At 36.1% G+C, this 20225-nt stretch overlaps 2 protein-coding genes across 4 annotated transcripts in view; one reads left to right on the forward strand and one right to left on the reverse strand.

Moving 5' to 3' along the window:
* Positions 1-455: 455 nt before the first annotated feature.
* LOC106714180 (leucine-rich repeat and calponin homology domain-containing protein) overlaps positions 456-20225 on the reverse strand; it is a 32532-nt gene continuing 12762 nt past the window's right edge. Inside the window, exons 2-11 of one of the 3 annotated variants that reach the window (XM_045681718.1) lie at positions 14743-14887; positions 6175-6407; positions 4963-5099; positions 4414-4663; positions 4084-4222; positions 3208-3282; positions 2095-2794; positions 1852-1989; positions 1598-1675; positions 456-1281 (exon numbers count right to left, since the gene is read on the reverse strand). In XM_045681718.1, coding sequence (XP_045537674.1) covers positions 565-1281; positions 1598-1675; positions 1852-1989; positions 2095-2794; positions 3208-3282; positions 4084-4222; positions 4414-4663; positions 4963-5099; positions 6175-6407; positions 14743-14887 — 2612 coding nt within the window. In that variant the 3' untranslated portion in view covers positions 456-564. Of the gene's footprint in view, positions 1282-1597; positions 1676-1851; positions 1990-2094; positions 2795-3207; positions 3283-4083; positions 4223-4413; positions 4664-4962; positions 5100-6174; positions 6408-6662; positions 6725-14742; positions 14888-20225 lie in introns of those variants that run through there. The other 2 variants (XM_045681774.1, XM_045681739.1) reach the window with 2 other exon arrangements.
* Positions 12695-14065, forward strand: LOC106714264. The gene is made up of 2 exons (XM_014507260.2): positions 12695-12958; positions 13515-14065. The coding sequence occupies exons 1-2, from the start codon at positions 12769-12771 to the stop codon at positions 14063-14065; spliced, it is 741 nt and encodes a 246-aa protein (XP_014362746.1). The 5' UTR covers positions 12695-12768.

Raw genomic sequence — 20225 nt, forward strand, 5'->3', positions numbered from 1 at the left:
ACAAAATTAAATTAGTTGTCTACCCTTTCCGTTATAATTCAAATTCCTCAATTCAGTCTCAATCCAAAAAGAAACCATTTGTAAAAGACTAATAGCGGCCTCAAAATTACATTTCAGACCGTAATCACAGTTCACTGGAGTAAGGCAACAATTTGTTATCAAGTTAAATGCTTCCAATAAGCTCCCACACTGTTGGTAAATGCAGATATACTATTCGAGTTGTTGAATATATTTTTAAATTCATAAACCGATGTACAATCGCGGAAATTCGCGGTATTCCACTTACAGAACAATTGCCTTGTTCGTCAAAATGAAAGAAACTTCGCTACTTCTTAAAAATAACCAATTATGTAGCAGTAAGTTGCGGAAACAAGCAATCGTTTTTCGTGGAAATATATTTAAAAGCTTCGCGTCGTATTGGTTTTGGTTCAAACGACTATAGTTTTTAAGGTGGGATACCGTCAGTTTCCTTGTTTGTACAATTTAACATCACTATGAAAATAGTTCGGTTTAACGAAATCATTGCTGGTGTGGGAGCTTAATTTTCTCAATACAAAAACAAAATTACAATGGAAATATAATAAGTAAGATGGCGGACACGAAAAATGTACCGAGACATAACCACGTGACCATCAACCTATGTTCCCTTTCCTTGTCCGTTTCTACGTACGGCGTCATTTCCCTGTTTATGTTATTCTGCAAATCTAGATTCAATTTATCTCTATCGTACCTTCCCTCATCATCGTTGATCATTTCAACTGGAAAATCAACTTCATCGGTGTCGTAAATTTCGAAATTATCGCTCTGGAGTACGCCGTTCCCTTTGCAAAACGGCGTCACGAATTGAATCCTATTGTTCACGTAATAAGATCCTCTATTCCTTACACCTTCGTAGACGGGCGAGTAACTAGCGTTTTGGTTAGTTTCGTTGTTATTTTCGTAATTCAAATGAAACTCCTCCGATTCGTCGATTGTGTAATTGTTAGCGTAGTCTGTGAAGTTGAAATTGCTTATGCACCTATCTTCAGCGTATCTGTTCAGTTGTCTTTGATAGTTGACTTCGATGGTGTCAGCTTGGGGGTCTCCGTTCATATCTTCATCGAAAGCGTTCTCGTTTTGTTGGGGGTCGCTTTGTATATCCCTTGCGGAGTGCGGCGTGGCGTGTGTTAGGGCGACGACGGTGCAGGCGAGTGGGCGCACAGCGGCCGCCCCCTGCACCCCCTGCACCCCCTGCCCGGCATTGCCCACCCCCAGTATGTCGGCGGGCGAACAGATGAGCTCCTGCAACACACGCCACCCGACTCTTAGTTTATACACAATGTGTTCTCGCAAGAGGATAACAAAGAGACCCTGCAACACTCAACACGGGCACGCGGTGTCACGTCAAAGCACGCCAAGTACTCGCCCTTTCATTTGTACGTGCAACGTGACAAATCAAATGCTTCTTACTAGCAGAAAGTTTTGATGGACTCCGATTGATTAAAATGACCGAGTTAAACATTCGAGTAACAAATAATCAACGTAGTTTTAAGATAACATTGAAAGCCAATTAGTAACATCAAAAAATTATATTAAATTTATCAAAATGTAAACTCACCTCTTCGACTCCAATTTTTCGACACGCTTCCAAGAAATTGTCTACGTTTCTTCTACACCTTGCCATTGTAAGTTTAGGCTGAAACGAAACAAACATAATAAATTAAAACTAACTTATCCAAAAGCTATATTAAAAAGCTATATTAGAATAAAAGTCAAATGCGATAACGAATTGTACTTTAAAAGTAGGCAACAAAAGGTTGCAGATGCCACAGAACTTTTTGCGGGAGTTTGGCAGGGTAGGGGACAGTGTACCTGTGCGGGGGAGGGCACGTGCACGGAGGCGACGGCACGAGGCCGCACATGGTTGGCGAGATGACACAGCACCACACCATCCGCCAACACCGGCGCCACCTGCTCCGGCAGAGACATCTTCAGGCGGGACTCTATTATCTAAACACAAAAACAATTAATTCGATGACAATTACGTACGTATACGTTCTTGCGTACGTAACGTAGTCACGTGTACGCAATTTTAAAAAGCAACAAATTAATTACCGTCCGTAACTGTTCGAGGAGTTCGCTTTCCTCCTTCTGTTTGTCAAACTCTCTCTTCATGGTGAAGCTGAGCTTGTCGAGCGGCGCGTCCTTGTTCCAGGCCATCTTGCTCGCCGGCTTGGGACCGGCACCTTTCAAGTACGATACTGTTGTCGTAAGTAGTTTAGCGCCCTCCCCTCCGTTAGTCTGTCTCGGTATATTAGATTTCATGCCTATACTATTGTATCCTAGTGTATTCGTGGGTGATTTTGTAGGTGAAGATGGTTTTATATAAGTTTCCGTTTGTCCGTTGACGCGCGCGTAGTCGACGTTCCCATTGACAGATGTGTACATTTTATTAACGTTTCTAGAAGGTACGACTTTTTGTACTGGTCTTTTGTTGGTTTCCTCTGTTTTTTCGCTGTTTCCATTCTGATTTTGGAATCTCCTCGGTGTTGAGTGGAGGAGAGGGGAGTTTGGTGCTTGTGAAGTGTTAGGTGTGGAGGTGGAGGTGGTTGTTGAGTTCGAGGAGAGGGAGCGATTGTAAAGGTTAGGAGATACGTTACTGTATCCGTTGACTGGAGAGTGGGGGGCGGAGGAGCGCTGGAAGTGTACTGGGCTCTGGGACTGCGGGGAGGAATCCAGTTCGGGGGAAGGTTGTTCGGTTCGGGGCCGGTAGATGTCTTGCTGGCGTTGTTGTCTTAGGGCTTCTTTGTATTGTCTGCAAATGATAAAATATAATTGTAAGAGTTTGCCAATAATAATGACAAAACAGTCAGACTGAAAACATTCATGTTGCAAGCATATATTAGCACAAATTGAATAAAAACACAATCGAGTCTTTAATATTGTTAGCCATCTACGATAAAATTCAGAATGTTTGCAATTTGGCTGCGAGAAAAAGCTCGAATGACACTTCGATGAATTACAAACATTAAATTTGATACTAGGGAAAATGTTTGCCAAATTAAAACACACCAAATAACCATTGATATTTGACAATTGATATTGTTAGTGTTATGATATGAAGTAAAAATATTTATATAAAGAGTTAGTCCCACACCCAAGTGTCATTACAGTAGAAGTAAGCGAGTGCGTTATGTAGGCGAGTGGTGTGTATGAGAGGCGAGGTACCTGTACGTTTGCTGATGTGCTAATTTAGTCTTATCGTCGCCGTTTGTAATGTTCCCTTCGGGTGATATACGGAGGCTGAAAGGGACAACACCGGGGGTTAATATAAAAAAAGGATCGGAATAAATAACATAGATGTGATGAAGGGAATGGTAATGCCGGTGACGAAAACGGTCTAGATTTAATTTTGAACTTTACCTCTGTTTCAGCCAATGCAAGAGAAATAGAAGAAAAGATAATTATACTAAGTCTAGTTCTAATATCTACATCTAAACTAGACAATATCTACACCCTAAACAACAAAACTTATACTAAAATTAAAATTACGAATTTTAAATATTTATAAGTAATCTAACTTTTAAAACTTGTTCTTAGGCTCTATAGTTATTATTCTGGAAGTTCATGACATATTCAGATCAAATAATTTTCTAATGGTCTGATGATAAGAGTGTATTCTTGCTTCATTTATTTCTTAATAAAAAAAGATCCAAGCTCTATCGTCCATAATAATCATGCACTTATATTTACTAAAATATACCTCTATATAAAAATTTACATTAATTTCCCGCATGCATCTTATATACTTAATATTAATTATGTATTTACTTATTTTCAATCTAAACATACGCCAATAGCTGTAATAGATATACATAATGACATGCTTCACTATAGAAAATTGCTGCAATCCTACGATAAGTTTTGACAGTTTGAAATCCCATTCCATCTTGGTAAGTTCTAGACGAACTTTATTTTGACCTTTGACCTGTTAGTAATCAACCGTGAAAACCTTCAAATATCATAAAATCTACAAATAAGAACAAACACGTCTAAATAAGTCACTGCTATATTACAAATCCTAGTACAATGTATGAAACTTACCCGGTGAGTAATGGCGTCAAAGGGGCCAAAGGTGATTCACTGGAGAGCGACTGAGCCCTGGACAGCGCCGCGCCTGGAGACAGTGTGGATGGCGTGCTCGGTGTGGACCTTCCCGAGCCACCGCCACCCTCGCCTCCACCTACACCACACAACGACGCCTTTTAGAGGAGTGGGGGAAACTGAGCCAGCGGTACACTTGAATTTAAGATAATGGCCCAAATAAACCAACAATTCATGTGCCCTTTAAAGTAGAATGGCGCGAAGTGACAGAGGTAAGGAAGATCTGAGAGTAATAGGAACAGAAAGTAGACAAACAAAATCTTTACTTACCATCATTCGACCACCTCTTGTCCACGCCATCGGTGCAGTATCCACTGTCGATGACGTGCCGTGGCTTGTGTCGCAAGCAGTCGATGGTGGCATTGCCGGATGTGATCTGCGCGCTTTGCGGAGAGCTGATATACGAGGTGTGTTTTGCTGAGCGTCTCGTCTCGTCAACACGCCTGTGTGCCGGCAACGAATCCTTGTTCGACATGTTCTCCAGATATTTGAATATATGCACACGCCCGCGCATGCATACCTGGAAACCAAGAAAATAATAGCTAAATAGACGATAAGATTTAATTTTCTGCCATCTTAATGAATCATAATTGATTCTTGAAAAGTGAAATCCGCGAAAGCGTAAATAAAGACTACTGATATTAAAAAAGAGAAATCATAAATAGATGTATCAGAAAAGCCTCCACCAGTACAGTACAGTACTCATACTCTTCGTAATCAAACTTGATTAAATTATAAGATTTGATAGCGTAATAACAGTAGAAATTGGATGTGATAAAGTGTCAGTTGTGGTGACAATTAAAGTATTGAGAGACTCACAGTGGTGGGCGGTGAGACAAGCGGATTGTTGTCTAGATTGAGTGTGACGAGCGTGTTCATGTTGCGCAGCTCCAGTGGCAGCGATGATATGCAGTTGCAGCTCACGTCCAGGTGCTCCAGTCGCAAGTATGTGATTTCTGAAATGTTAAATCAACTAGAGTAATACTTTATATTGAACACACAAACAAATTTTAACATAAAGCTTCAACTGTTATATTCAGGTATCTGATCTTAGGCGAACCAGACATACTTAGCGCATCGCCCTAGCAATAAGATCATCACTTATCAAACTTTATTATAATAAAGTATAACCGGATTCCATAGTACTGTCTACATTTGACATTCAAAAGCAGATTTTAAGAATGTATTGATTCGTTTGTTCCTGATCGACCGTATAATAATTTCCAAGCTTTCGCCACACCTACGCCGCGCCCGAACAATGTATTATCTAGCCTCATCTATACAGTTTCGCTACCAAACAACCTATTATACCGTAATCGACCTAAATTAGTAATGTACATCGTTTCACCAAAGTTCACATCAAGGCTGTATTATTAACGTACTTTTAAACATAAACAAACATAAATAATTTCACATTAAATAAATAAAAGCTTAATTGAATGCACATAAAAACTAACCAACCGGTATTGGGTCAACGTGGTTGACTACGACCTAGTCACCCCTAAGTTAGGTAGGCCATCTCAGAAGACGGGTGGGGATCTGACGATGACGACGGCATTTCCATGACTGTAATTCTACATTACCATTATTGGTAAGTGTGCAATACATTAAATATGTAAATTAATCATTCGCCATAAGGCGTATTACAATTATCTATTTTTAATCCACTGCAGATGCGTCATTAACACCTGCCTCTTAAGTGTATGCACCTTACCTTGTTTGTCACAATGAACTACATATTTTTTTTAAAGATAAATGAACACATGGTCAGATACGATAGTTAATATCGTTAATAATAAAATTGCAGAAATAAGAAGAAATCGCTAGCTGGACTATTTTATTCAGCGTATCTTAGAAACAAACGTCTCATCCAAACTTCATGGTTGCTTGGAATATCGGAAAATAGGCTTTACAGAGCTAGGTGAGGCTACTTAGCACCCAACCACTAGCGTTGCCAAATGCTTGCAGCTAACCACAAGTCACCATAATGTTTAACTCATGTAATACCCATACAGTTACTATCAAACTTACGTAAAGGCAGCAATCCCAGCTGGTTATTACTAAGATCCAGCGCTCGGAGGCCGGCGCAGTCGCCCAGGGTCATGGGCACCTGCGTCAATCTGTTGTTGGAAGCGTCCAGCTCCGCCAGGGAGGTCATCTTCCCGATTTCCTTCGGCAACGTCGCCAGCAAATTGTCCGGCACGAGGAGGACTTGTAGTGGCATCTGACATACTTCACGCGGCAACTCCGTTAGTTGATTCGAACTGTTAAAAAAATTAAGTCAAAATTAATTTGTTCAACTTTAAGAAGAAATAGGTCAATTGACGAAATCTGTCGGAAATATGCATACAAAGTAGAAATTTATAGCAAAAGCTACCACATTTATTAAATACCTCTACTCTTTGTGGTCATATAAACTGAAAGAACCGACACGCATCAAACGAATGAACGCATCTCTTTGATATTCATTTATAGTTTAAACTAAATAAGATCATTACCCCAAGAGCATCGCGCATTACCTGAAGCAATCAATCAGGCATTAGTCAGCTAACGCCGTCTAGCGTAAGCCACACCAAAGCGCCCATTCAACACTTTGCAGTGTATTTATACACTGAGGCCTATTTCACTACGAAGTTCGCATGTAATTAGATCAACCGAAACCGTAAATCGTTCCGCACCGCATGTAATACTGAGGCCCGTGCGGAAACTTGTAAACATTAGGTACTAGTACACTTTATATTTGTATATCACATAACTATGCGATTTATAAACACTTGTCACGTTTCAATATTGACGAGTAAATGGTAATTATCGCAAAAGATACAACCATTCGAGTTGAAGAGAAAGTTGTCATCAATTGCCTTTTGACAAAACAATATAATAAATATTAAGAAGTCTCCATTTGTATTTGTGAAATCGCTTTCTGTTTTGCCTCTTCATTTATATTTTTTTGGTTAAATCAATATCCTAGATTTAACAATGAATGGCCAGGTATTTTTATTTAAAGTGAATGTCCTCCCGCTTATATTGGTAAAAAAATATAATAGACGAAAAATTAAATAAGTTATCACTGATTAAGAAACAAAAAGTGCAAGTTAAAGTCAGTTGACGCTAATATTGCTTAAATTGTCGTCGTATTTTTTTAAATCGTGTGTCTGACTCGATTTGAGCATCGGTTTGTAGCAAGCGATGAAATCGATTAAAACAAAAAATGCACCGAGACCATATCTAAGCTTCCTGGAATTATAATGCTGTGGAATGAACACGAATACTTTCACATTTTGCTAACAAAGTGCCGGCAAGCGAAGTGGAGCAGAGATAATTGGGTGCCCTTTATCATTTCGAACGATCCGTTTATCATGTGTACCTATATTTTGTTAGGTATTTGAAAAGGTAAAAGGCACCTCATTTGATCACCTTTCCTGGTTTTCATGATTATTTTTTTATATCACTTTACCTAAGTATTCCTTCATAACAACAATATTAACGTGTAAACATAATTCTACACTTTTATTTGTAAACCCAGGTGAAGATATAAATTACATTTGTAACCAATTTCACTGCAAAAGATAACGATTTAACAGTAATATATAATTTCATCAACAAAACTTAAAGGATTCAATTAAATAAAACTACAAGCAATAATCGACTCTATAAAACCGTACAATTAGTTCTAAAGTAGCATTTACATTGTTTATTATACGGATAGAGTTGTATGTTACGCATCTAGAGGAGCGACTTCTTTTTGCACTAAACCAATCCAGGCCGTCTAGACGCCTAGACGTTGCTCACAAACTGGATTCAATACAAGGATTAATAATAGAATAGGGTTCAATGGACTCTATGTTGACAGACATTGATAGAATAGGTACTATTATCTATACCTAGATTTTACAAATAAAAACAAGACAAAAAAAAAAAACAGAATAGACAAAATTACATTCATTGTTCAATGCATAATTATTGTCCTTGAACTGTTATACACATCATTACATTGTAACAAACGTTTCAATTACACTTGCAAGTCAACATACTGTGGTGTTCGATGGAAGCCGATATGACCGTTACTACGCCGTATAAGGCGGTACAATATGCCGTTTCACCGGAACGCAGCTCAGGGGACGAGTGGTTTGTCAAACAACTCCAATGTAAACACGCTTTCTCAACTCGCTTTACCGATGACTACGAAACACGAGACATCAATCTTGTTATGCTTATTGTCATCATGAACATATTAAATACTAAAGAGCGAGCAATTTATGACGTATATTAAATTTTACTTTTATCTACAAAATCTTATCTATAATGCCGAACGATAATAATTCCTATTATGTTGAGATTCTACGATAGTATCTTATAGATAGGCTTACCATACATCCCGGTTTGACCGGGATAGTCCCGGTTTGAGATCCCAGTCCCGGCGTCCCGGTCAAACTTGAACAGCAATTCAATATAATTCCGTGTTTTCAATTCATAATAATTTTGATTGCATTTCAAATATGAAAAACACAAATTAAGCGAAAAGCAAAATGAAAATGAGCCTCTTTCTCTTCTGCGTCCCGGTTTGGCTCTTCGTAATTATGGTAAGCCTACTTATAGATATCTTCCGAAAATTACAAGAGATATAAAAAAATAGTACGAAATAGTTAACATAATTATTAAAGTAAATATAACTTTACTTTTACTAGAGCAAATTGATGTTTATTATTATTTAACAAAACATGAATATTAATGGTAAAGAAAATATACGTTGATAACTAGCAGACCATGACTTGAGCGGCAAAAAAGTCGTTACGAACGTAAAAACATCGCGTGATGAAAATGTGGCAAACATCAGTCAACGCCGAGAAATATTTGACGTAACAAGACTTATTTTCTCTGCTTCCTATGAACATATATATAAACATTAAAGTTAAATATAAAAGTAAAATTATATATAAACCAAAAACATTTAGATTTAAAATAAATGTAGATATAATAGATACATTAAAAGTTTACCTTTTACTCGATAATCAACGATTAACAAGTTTCTTACGGCTTCTTGGCTTATCAATTTACAAGACGTGAAAGGTAGGTCCATGTTATGCATAACATCATATAGATCACGCGAAAGCATTATTTAACATATCAAAACCGTCGTCGTCTCGCCGTCTGGTCAAATGTTTGGCAAGGAAGCGAGTTTACAAAGATTTATTACGTCCGTATGCAAAATGTGACGGACGACGACGTCCGAATACACCTATGAGTACGACAAATTACTGTTAATTTTGCTGTGAGTTTTCGGTGAGAAAACGGAAAAATGTTAAGATGAATAGATATTTCTCTAGGAAACTTTACTTCACGTTTTATTGGTATAACTTAAAATCTTTTAAGTACCAATCCAACTGATACTAGTCAATATTGATTACCCTTATGTATGCGACACGAATTAGGGTTTTAAAGTTAAACCACATCAGTTAGTTCCATTATCATAATCTTTCGGGGCGCATGTTCCACTTTTTAAAAGGTATTATAATATTTTACCTTTTTTGGAAGACACAAACTTCATCTTAGTTCGTTGGACTTAACTAGGTTAAGCGTTTGATATATTGCTATCAGGTCATTTGCACACAGACTAAACTAAACGACAGAAAAAACTAAAACGGACATAAAATTGTTAAAACCATATAACCTTTTTAGTCCATAATATTACGAATAAACTTCACTTTTATTTGCCTTTCAAAGATAACAGTATCTTCGACGCGTTTATTCGTAACAGTTAGATAAGAGGCGTTTAATAAAACGTTCTCTATTTTGAGAAGTGAGCAAGCGAACAATTATCGAATTAAAATGTTACGCTCCAAGACGGCACAGAACATTGCAACAACAAGGAACAGAGACATATAGTTAATGCGCAACATTGATGGAAATCTTCATAGCTCAGAGTATAAATGAACAGTACATATTGTAGCTCTTTTTTATAGCTCTTTTTTGTTGAATAAACATAGACTGTCCCTGTTTATAACTCTTCAGTAATTCAGTTAAAAACCGCTTGATTATGTCAACACTTACAAGAGGACACAAAACAAATGCTGTTTGTTACAACAATGTGCGAACCTCGTGACGTCACGTTGTTTGTTCCGTAGTTATGGAACAATAACCATCCCCATTCCCCCAGTGTAATGTCAACTAGTTACCCACTCGGGCGGAACATTAGCACGGCCGTATATCTGTATAGACAACATATCCGTGACATCACAGGTCATTGAACCCGCCCTGGTCTTTACAGCTACCTACAAAATTCACCATGTTATAACATCGAAGTTAATTAAATTATTTACTAATGGCTTAAAAAATGTATACAGTTCATATTTATACATTTTATATACCATCAAAAGACATTCCCCTTGCATTTGATATTCGTGTGTGTCACATGTTCGTTTATAAATTGGGTCGAGACGCAAATTATAAACTCAGACAGAAATAGACATAAATTAGAGCACCAGGATGTTATAAATTGTAAGAGTTAAGAACAACAAAAATGACAGAAACAAATATCCAAAACAAGATATTAGTAAACATTATGCTGAAGAAATTGTTTGAAATTTAGAAACTATTTTACTACAAACATATTCATGATCGCCTAATACTATTTATTACTCGAATTTACATGCAAATGCAAATTTCATTTTCATGCAGTCACTTTTTATAACACAATTTAATTTAAATTTATTTCTCCCAAGTTGGCGACAGGCAGGTGGCCGTAAAAATGAAGCTAAAACATTTAGGTTTATAAAACCTTGTGTGTCGACCCCAAGTGAGTGGCATAAGGCCAGAGAGATGATGATGAAAATAATAACAAAACTCATAAAATTCACTCAACCGTTTCAATCACTTTACACACTTAAGATCATCCACATCCATCTATCTCGCATTTTATTTGGAAAAAACAACTGCAAAGATGCGAAGTAATATAATTAAGGCCAAGAGAGACGCAACTAAAGACCTTAGTTCAAAGTGATTGCTACCAGGGTACCATTAGTATCCATAAGAGTTGTAACTAATGATAACTTCGCGCGCTTACATGAAAGACCGTGGTTTTATAATAAACCGCAAACTATTAGTTCCACTTAGACGCAACTTCCACTAGTGCGTCAGCACGCCCAAATACACCCTCGACTATCATACACATGGCACTAACGTGCGGTTGTCGCGTGACTGCTCGCTTAGTGAAATAAGAGTCTAAGCTTGTTCTACGTTATTTCTATACAGGGCAACGTCTTTAGATCGGCTATCATTTTCATAGCTATTTCTGAATGTTGACAGATTTAAGGGCATTTAATTTAATTTGTATATTTACGTTACAGTACAAATAAGCAATGCAAGTGAGTTATAGTTTGGATGAGAGCATAGTTTTCCGCATTATGTGTGAGTCTTTATTTATGTTTTCCTATTTCAAATAATCTAAATTATGACTCAAGAACATAAACATTTATTTAAGTTCCATTTAATGATTTTTAACTTCTGACCGCATCAGTTCATCATTCCGTTTGTCTGACTTCCATCGACCACAAGGTTTGAACGTTTTTATACAATATCTGTTTCCCTCGATACCGAGTGCGTTTATTTTTTATTTTCCTAGCTGAAATTTATCTATACTTTACCGAATAGACGAAATCATGTATTTAGAATCCCATAATTTGCCATGTCTGCTTTTTTCATTCACACATTCATTCATAATAATGCCTATATATTTGTAAATCATAATAATAATGAGGTACTGCTCCGAGCTGAACGAGGCCGAGGGTCTGGGGGATGTGGAGAGGGGAAGGGAGCCAGCGTTCGACGGCGAGCGAACGCTCTACCGCAAGCGCCGCGCGCCGGCCGCCGCCCGTCACCCGTCGCCCGCCGGCTGAAGTGTGCGGCGCGGCGGTTCGCTCGATACGATCCAGCGTCTGCGCTAGGGTGACCATACCATGCATTATGAGTAAGATTGAATTCGCACTATATTGTAACATAATAGCTCTCTAACTGAAGCTTATAGTGAAAACAAATATTTGAAAACAAATATTTGAAATAAATAATGTTTCTTATACATGTATGTATATGTGTACAATTTTACAATTCAATCTTTCAAAAACCAATATTTACTGAAACCATTAGCAATATTAATTATCAACGTGCCATTTTTCTAACAAAATTTCCAATGAGCTTAGAGACTTGCCGCAAGGTTCACTCGCATTTGCTTCTCATATAACACCTATTTTACACTTTTTTCGCGAGACAACACTACTTCACATGTGTCCAAGATATTGTGTCGCGGGCTATATGTTCGCCATCCCTAGCCTAGAGGGTAACGTCTTCTTATTTGACCTTCATAAAAAACGTACGTCTTGATCAACTTTTTATGGTGGGTCCAAAAATTCGGAAATATGTAATGATAAAATCAATCTTGTTTAATGTATTATTAAAATAAGTTTCTGTAACTTTAACAATACATTAAAACTTTTGGTCACCCTATGAAACGCCGCCATTTTATAACGAAACGCGACGCGTCAGTCGCGCGGCGTCCGCTCGTTCGTGTGTACCGCCGCGTTAGAAACGCTGGCGGTTCTTTTTCAAAATTGTTTCGTTAACTTTTTGAAGATGACAACGATGCATTTCGAATACGACCCTGAGAGATTAATAAAAGAAATAAAAAAGCGTCCAGGATTATGGGATTCTGATGACGTCGCGTATCGTAGTAAAGCAATGCGGCAAAAACTATGGACGGACGTTGTAAAGGAACTCATCGAGCCAAACGTCAAGTTCACGAAGTGTGAATTGAGAGAACTTGGTAAACAATATGTTAATTTATTATTTTGCAAGTAAAAATTTATTCTCTGATTTTTCATGTCAAGTTATTTGACTTGTTCTTTGTGACATTTGTGTCATATAGATGACACTTCCATTTAGACATAGATTAAATATCGGACGCCATCCCACATATATTATGTGTTATCTATGTTATCACCTGATAATTAATATATTTTATATTGATAATTTGTTTATACCTTTGTTATTGTTCCATACAAAAAACAAGTATTACTAAATAACCAACTACTGCTGAACAACTTGTACATCACAACTTTGTATCAATTTAAACAAACCCATGCATATCGATTTAAAAGAAAATTAAGAATAGTATCCAAATTAGTCTTTGTTTATGGTAGACAGTTTGTTTATAAACAGAAAGCAAGAGTAGGTACTCACGCACGTGCGCCACGCCATAAGATTCAAACAACGTGAACTGTGCTCGACTTATAATTAACGAGGAAATGCCCCGTGAAATGTATATTACAACAGTAAGAGAAGTGCAAACATTTTATATTCATATTGAGCTTTGTTTACAGAAATACAACTACAGAAAAAATGGAAGAGCATCAGAGATTGCTTTCAAAAATACGTTGTAAATCCGAATAGACACAAAAGACCTTATATATACAGTAAAAAACTCAGTTTCCTTCTCAAGGAGGAGCAGCCCGGGCAAGCCGGTGGTTCAACTGAATCCGAGGACGGGGAAAAGACTTGTAGCGTTTGGCGAACAAGAAGGAAATTGAAAATTAAGAAAGAAAGTTCAGATGATAATGACGACAGCGAAACATACGGATTCAACGATGATACTAAATCGAATGGCTCTAATGATGCTGGCGACGAAGAAAATGAAACACAACCACTGTCTAAAAAGAATAAAACTAATAGTCTCGTTGGCGAAATTGCTTTCGCTAATGTTGATGCACAAAATTTTAACGAAGCTGAGGATAGTGATAAACTGTTTCTTCTGTCCCTTCTCCCTCATCTCAAATCAATACCGGAAGAGTTCAAATTAAATGTTAAAATGGACATGATGAATGTGCTGAGAAATGCAAATTTTAACACGAATCTTAACCATAAATTAATTTAATTACATTTAGTACTATAACTTATAAATTTTATTTATACAATTAAAGTTCGTACTCAGAGTATAATTTTTTTTAGATAGTAAGATTTTATTGATAGGTGACATTCCATTAAAGTTTATTAAGTTACAACAATAAAAAAAGAAAGTTTGTTTTATGTGTCCCTTGCAATGCGCAATTTCCTAATTTTTTAGCCGACTTCAAAAAGAAGGAGGTTATTAATTAAGATTTTTCGTCTATTGAAATTTAATAAAATGTTAAATAGTGGCCAAATGTTTTTCATATTAAATTGAACGAATTGTTTATAAAATCGTTGAGTTAAGTGAACTTCAAGATTGGCTTAGTTTATTGAATTAAAAAAAGTAATTAGTTTATGTGTTCTTCCAGACTATGTTCTACATCTATGCCATATTTTATCGAGATGCGTTGAGTTATTCTAGAGATACCTTCAAACATCCATCCATACATCTAAACATTCGCATTTATAATATTAGTATGATAATATTACCGTGATTTTTCACAACAGAAACATCGAAAGAAAAAGTAGTTCTACTCTTTTTTTAGAAATAAATATTTATATTACAATATGTCTTGTTATGACGATTATGGTATGGTATATCACACGTTACTAATTTTGGACGAAACTATTACATACTATGAATAGATTCAAATAGCTACTAACCTGAGATCAAGATATGTGAGAGACTGGAGTCCACCAACGGTCTCCGGTACACTTCTGATTACATTTTGTGATAGCAACAACTTCTCTAAATACACATACGTCGTCACTTCATCAGGCACGTCACTAAATCTATTCTTAGACAAATCTGAAACAAACAAAACTTACATTAGTCAGGTAATATTTCACTCTAGTACGCATGAAAGCAAGAGTAATTGATCCGTTCAATACTAAACTGAATAGCAAGGGGGAGTGTTACACACAAGGGCAGAGAACAAGGTTCTTTTGTACAGTTACGCGGTTTTATGACTAAAAGTAATGGCCAGTAGTAAAACTCTAATTTCGTGCGGCATGTTATTTCGTAAATAAACAATCAAGTCAATAAACAATTATTAGGGAACGTGACAAAATCAATCTGCGTTTGAAATAACAAATTCATTAACAGTGAATTGTATAAGCGCTTATAAGATTAAATGCTGAAAACTTTTTTTGTGATGTATATGTCTTCTGTTGCTCATAGTAAAGACAAAAACTGTCAATTTATACAGTTCATAAGCAAAATTCTGCAATACTTACAAGCACTTCGTAATACTTTACAACTTGTCACTCTGTTTATTCTATCTATAGCAGCCCTATAACGATTTTCAAGTGGCCAGTTCTCGGCCACTTGAGAATCTTTTGATACTAACGCTTTTTTACAATCAATAAACAACTTTGTCTCTTAACTTCTTGCTTTGTTTTTTAGTCTGTTGGTGTAACTTTTAACTACGAAAATAAGGGATATTATTATGGTATTATACACTAATGTTATAAATAGGATAGATTTGTATTGTATGTTTGTAACAAATAAACTTAAAAAATAATTCTTTCACCACGAAAATGCTACATCATTCATGAATGTTTAAAAAATAAATGTCCTTAAAGTATCGTAGAACTTGATGACAACTTGCTAGACAACTACACTTCCTTATCTTCAAAACCACAGTATGAAATATATTTAGATATCTCTATTAGAAGTCGGCGATATCTTAATAAGAGGAATTTATATAAGTTGCAGTAATGCAATGGGATATTTCTGCGTAAACCAGTCGTAGTTCGATGACTTCGTATTTAGCTGGAGGGGTAAGGCGTAGCTAGATAAACTCTGTATAAAACATATTTAGTATACTGTCAGATAGTAGAAGGAAATAATAAGCAATTATTACTGATATATCCTCCTATAAAAAGCTTGCACTTGAAAATGTCAGAAACCGAAGTATTAATTGTGGGTATTTCAGTACAAATTAATTGGTCCTTCGTATTTATCGTTCATAACAAAGCATTTAACAGGATAAACTACAGTTATAATTTTATAAACGTATGTCCTATTTCTAAGAATTTTGTTTTGTTGTAGTTACCGTGTGTGTAAGAAACTAAATATATGTCAGTGGCTAAAGGAAAGAATGCGCACAAACTGGTTTGACACAACGTATGGCATCTTAGGAATCGTGAAATTTGGAGTTTTTTAAGCATTTTAACTGGTTAACTATACGCTTAGTCCAAACAATTGTTACCGTGGGCTCACACTACAGAAAAAAACCACTATCTGTTTACTATTCTATAAAACACATAAAAAATAAGTTTTTACAGTGGGAATGTATGGTTATCTCAGATTATTTTTACGTCAAAAGACTGTAATTCTTCGTAGCGTATCGTTTGACGGAAAATATTGTATAATGTCCACTTTAATACACTGAACACAATTTTTTATTCAAAAGATTGCGCGACGATTGCTTATCGTATGAATAAAAAGTTGCTTCCATAATCTTAATGCACAGGAAATGCGTAAGAATATAGATGGGCGACAGGATCTGAGTCATTTCATGATGCAAAGATATCGAGGTCTTTGAAATGATATGGTGTACTTTTGGTTGGTTAGAAGTTATGTGAGTTTTTTCATCGTTTCGATAACAACGACAAATATGTCCGACTTCTATAAAGGTACACTTAAAGATGTATGAATACTTAAATTCTATTGATTTACAACTGTTGATTTACGGTCCAAATCAATATTGATCCTTATCCTTGGGCCGAAAATATTAGTAAATTAAATATAATAAAGTATAGTATATAATAAAGTATTTATACTTTGAATATAATGAGTGAAATATTATCGTCTTCGAGATCGCATATTGATTTCAGCTAATTGCATTCATGCTAACAAACGCACTTATCAGACTTATCACATTGTTGTGTAAACGAAAGCGAAATCTGAAACAGATATAAGTTTGATACAAAACTAGGGTTCATCAGGGTTCACCGCATGAAAAGCTTGGAGATAGAGGCTTTGTCTGCGCTATGTCGGCGAGGAAGTGACTACAAAAAGAATGTACCAAGTGATAATGACGCGCAGTCGGCTACGAACAATGAAGATGACTTTAACATGTAACCCGATGACACTTCCCACCATTGCAAGGACTTTTGTTTTATCTACGACGCAATGTGAATACATTCAAGAATTATTTGTAATTAAATTAAATATGTAATGAGATTGAAGGTTGGCTACAAATGTGTAGGTAGACAGATGAAAGTATTCATAGATAAAGGATAACCGCATGAAGAGAATGAAAGATATAAAGGTTGATTGAGATGTACAGAAGAGAAGAACATACTGTGCCGATCCTACGTAGTGAAAAGGGCAGAAAGTCGCTGCTATATAATTAAGTACTTACTTTAACAGACACTGAAGATATTTTCGATGTAAAAGACAAACTAGATGTAGATATTCTAAACACTACATCGCTTGATAAACTTTTTCTTCTAAATCTATTACGATAAATTTTGGAACGCTTGCCAAGTGACCTAATTGTCAAAACATTTATTTATATGAGATTTCGCATTGCAGTAAACTGATGGCTGAAAAGGAATTTCTGATATTACATCACTTAAAAAAGTAAAATAAAATATCTATGTTCATTGTTGGATTTAAAATAAATGTATTGCTTCAGTTTAAAAGAAAGTTGAAGTAAGTTAATAATTGTGTTTGAAACCAATCCGACATTTTCCTTAATGAGGCATCCATTATTTGACTCTAATGTGAAGCTCTGTAAAATACGCCTTATTGTTGCCCTGGTAGAAACTCTTCAAATTTCTTAACCATAAGCATTTATACCCATATAATATTAGCATAAAATGGCAGACAAAACAACAGCGTAGACCCCATGCTTTAATAATTACACACCGCAGTTTCCGGCGCGAAGCATAAATAACGCAATGGTTGCGAGATACATGACTCACGTAATCTGAGGCTGACTGTACTCAACTATAAGCCCCATTTTAAACTCAACAAATAATCCCCTAGTTTTATATTCATAAGCTGAACAATAAAGAACCGCACGGTATCATACAGTCATATAAACGTTTAGACATACCCCGAACCATTAGAAATGCATTCGTTTTGGCAAAAATATGAGATGTTCCATCTTTTTTTAAGAGTTCTACGACGATGACTTCAATCATTTAGGCTAAGAATTAGAGTTGTAGATAAGTGGTTGCTCTTTTTCCATTTGAGATGAGATTTGTTACGGAAATTGTGATGATAACTACGAGAACATGTTATAGAAAGGGGTCAGTACTAGTATTCCATGACATGCCAATAATGCGTTCAATCGTTTCACTTATTCGGCTTCCTCGTCACAAGTCTGTCAAGTAGAACATACTCGTTTGTTTCAGTAACCTATATTATTCTGTTTGATTAAATTCTAATGTTAGAATTAATTAATGGCGGCAAAAGGCGGTAGTTTGTAAAGATAAATCTCAAAAATGAACGACAAAAATTTGTTCCAAATAATAAATTAAATACTTCTTTTTTAAAAGGTTGCAAACAAGAACATCGAATAATGTTAATTGATACGACGCCAGTCGACGTCCGCAACATCAGAGAAGCTGCAAGTTTTCATAGGATGCATAAATATTCTAGTTTAACACAAAAATATAGTGATGACATATCCAAACCCAAACAATGTGAAACATGTTCACGATAGTTCGTTGAGGTCAGTAATCCCGCTCTAGCGCCAAACGTTGAGTAAAAGCAAGGTCATATAGCTATTTGCGAGTAACACGCTGTATAATGTTGATGAGAAAAGTATATTGTAACACCTTTTATATTGCCCAGTGATGCGACTTCAAAGGCTGGCCACGGGTCGTTGCAAGGCTGTAGATATTAATACATCGAGTAAATACAGTGAAGGGGCATCAGATATAAAAGGGACCTAAAGCGAACGTCAACTGGGGCGAAAGAAAGCTAACAATACTAGTCTATATTTCCACAACTTACCTTGGACAAAGTTTTCTTTAGTTAACAAATAAAAAGTACAGTTATAAGATCAGTTTAATAGGAACAAGAAAGAAATTCCTTTGGAACATTACTTATAGCATTTTTTTATTTATGAGGAAGGGCAAATTTATTCTTGTGAAGGTATTCCAAATATAACGATCCGCTTATAATTGTGCCATACTTTATCGTAAATATAAAAGTGTTAAGAATATTTCAAATTCAACGCCTACATTTACACGACAGTCTTTCATACTCGTAGGTATGTTGTGATAGTTTAATCAAAGTATTTTTAGCTAACATAATAAATATATTAAAGGGCATTAAAAGGTCGTATGAAAATAGAGTAAATATGCAATCATCAAAGAACCTAAAATAGACCGTCTTTTGCGAAGCGTAAATTATCTGTTTCCAGTGAATGCGTCCGAGTTGGCACAATTCTGTGTGGGCGATTATCTAAGCTTATCTTTATAACAAATGCACGATAATAACAGTGTCCCGAGTACATCATAACACCTCGAATTATCGTAAAAATATGTCAGACTCTGTTAAAAAACAAAAAAAAAGAACTATTGTAGACACATTTTCCCCTTCTTTAATTTTCCCTTTTTTGCTCATTTGAATCAACAAAGATGGATTTAATATGTCCATACTAAGAGTTTCAATTACATCATTTATATTATCAAAGCGTTAGCGCAAGAATAAATTACCCAGCAACCGGCCGCAAAATTCCGAAACAAGTTGCTCGTCTAGTTTTTACAGCGGTAATGTCCTCGAAAAATAACCGCCATCGCACTACGGTCGTCTCTAACGAGCCTATTTTTCGGCACAAGTGCGTCTTTTTACCAGAGTCAGCGCAACAAGCCGAGCATGTGCCGGAAATTTATACATTGAAGTAAACAAGTCATCAAAGAAATGCTTCCGGTCTTAAGTAACGAGGATGCTACTGGATTTATGGTCTCTACATAAGATTATCTCTGTTGTTGAACTTGATATCTACGTAAAAATGTATTGAAAACTACTCCATTCTGTGCTTTAAATACATGAGTATACTCAGATTAAAATTCGCTAGCTTATTACGAAACGTAACATAGGCGTTCTACACATAGATAACTTGAGACTAAGAAGGTCACATTTAACAGCTTAGCTGTCCAACACGCCTACACAATGCCCG

The sequence above is a fragment of the Papilio machaon genome, chromosome 1 (assembly GCF_912999745.1).
Source record: "Papilio machaon chromosome 1, ilPapMach1.1, whole genome shotgun sequence".
NCBI lineage: Eukaryota > Metazoa > Arthropoda > Insecta > Lepidoptera > Papilionidae > Papilio > Papilio machaon.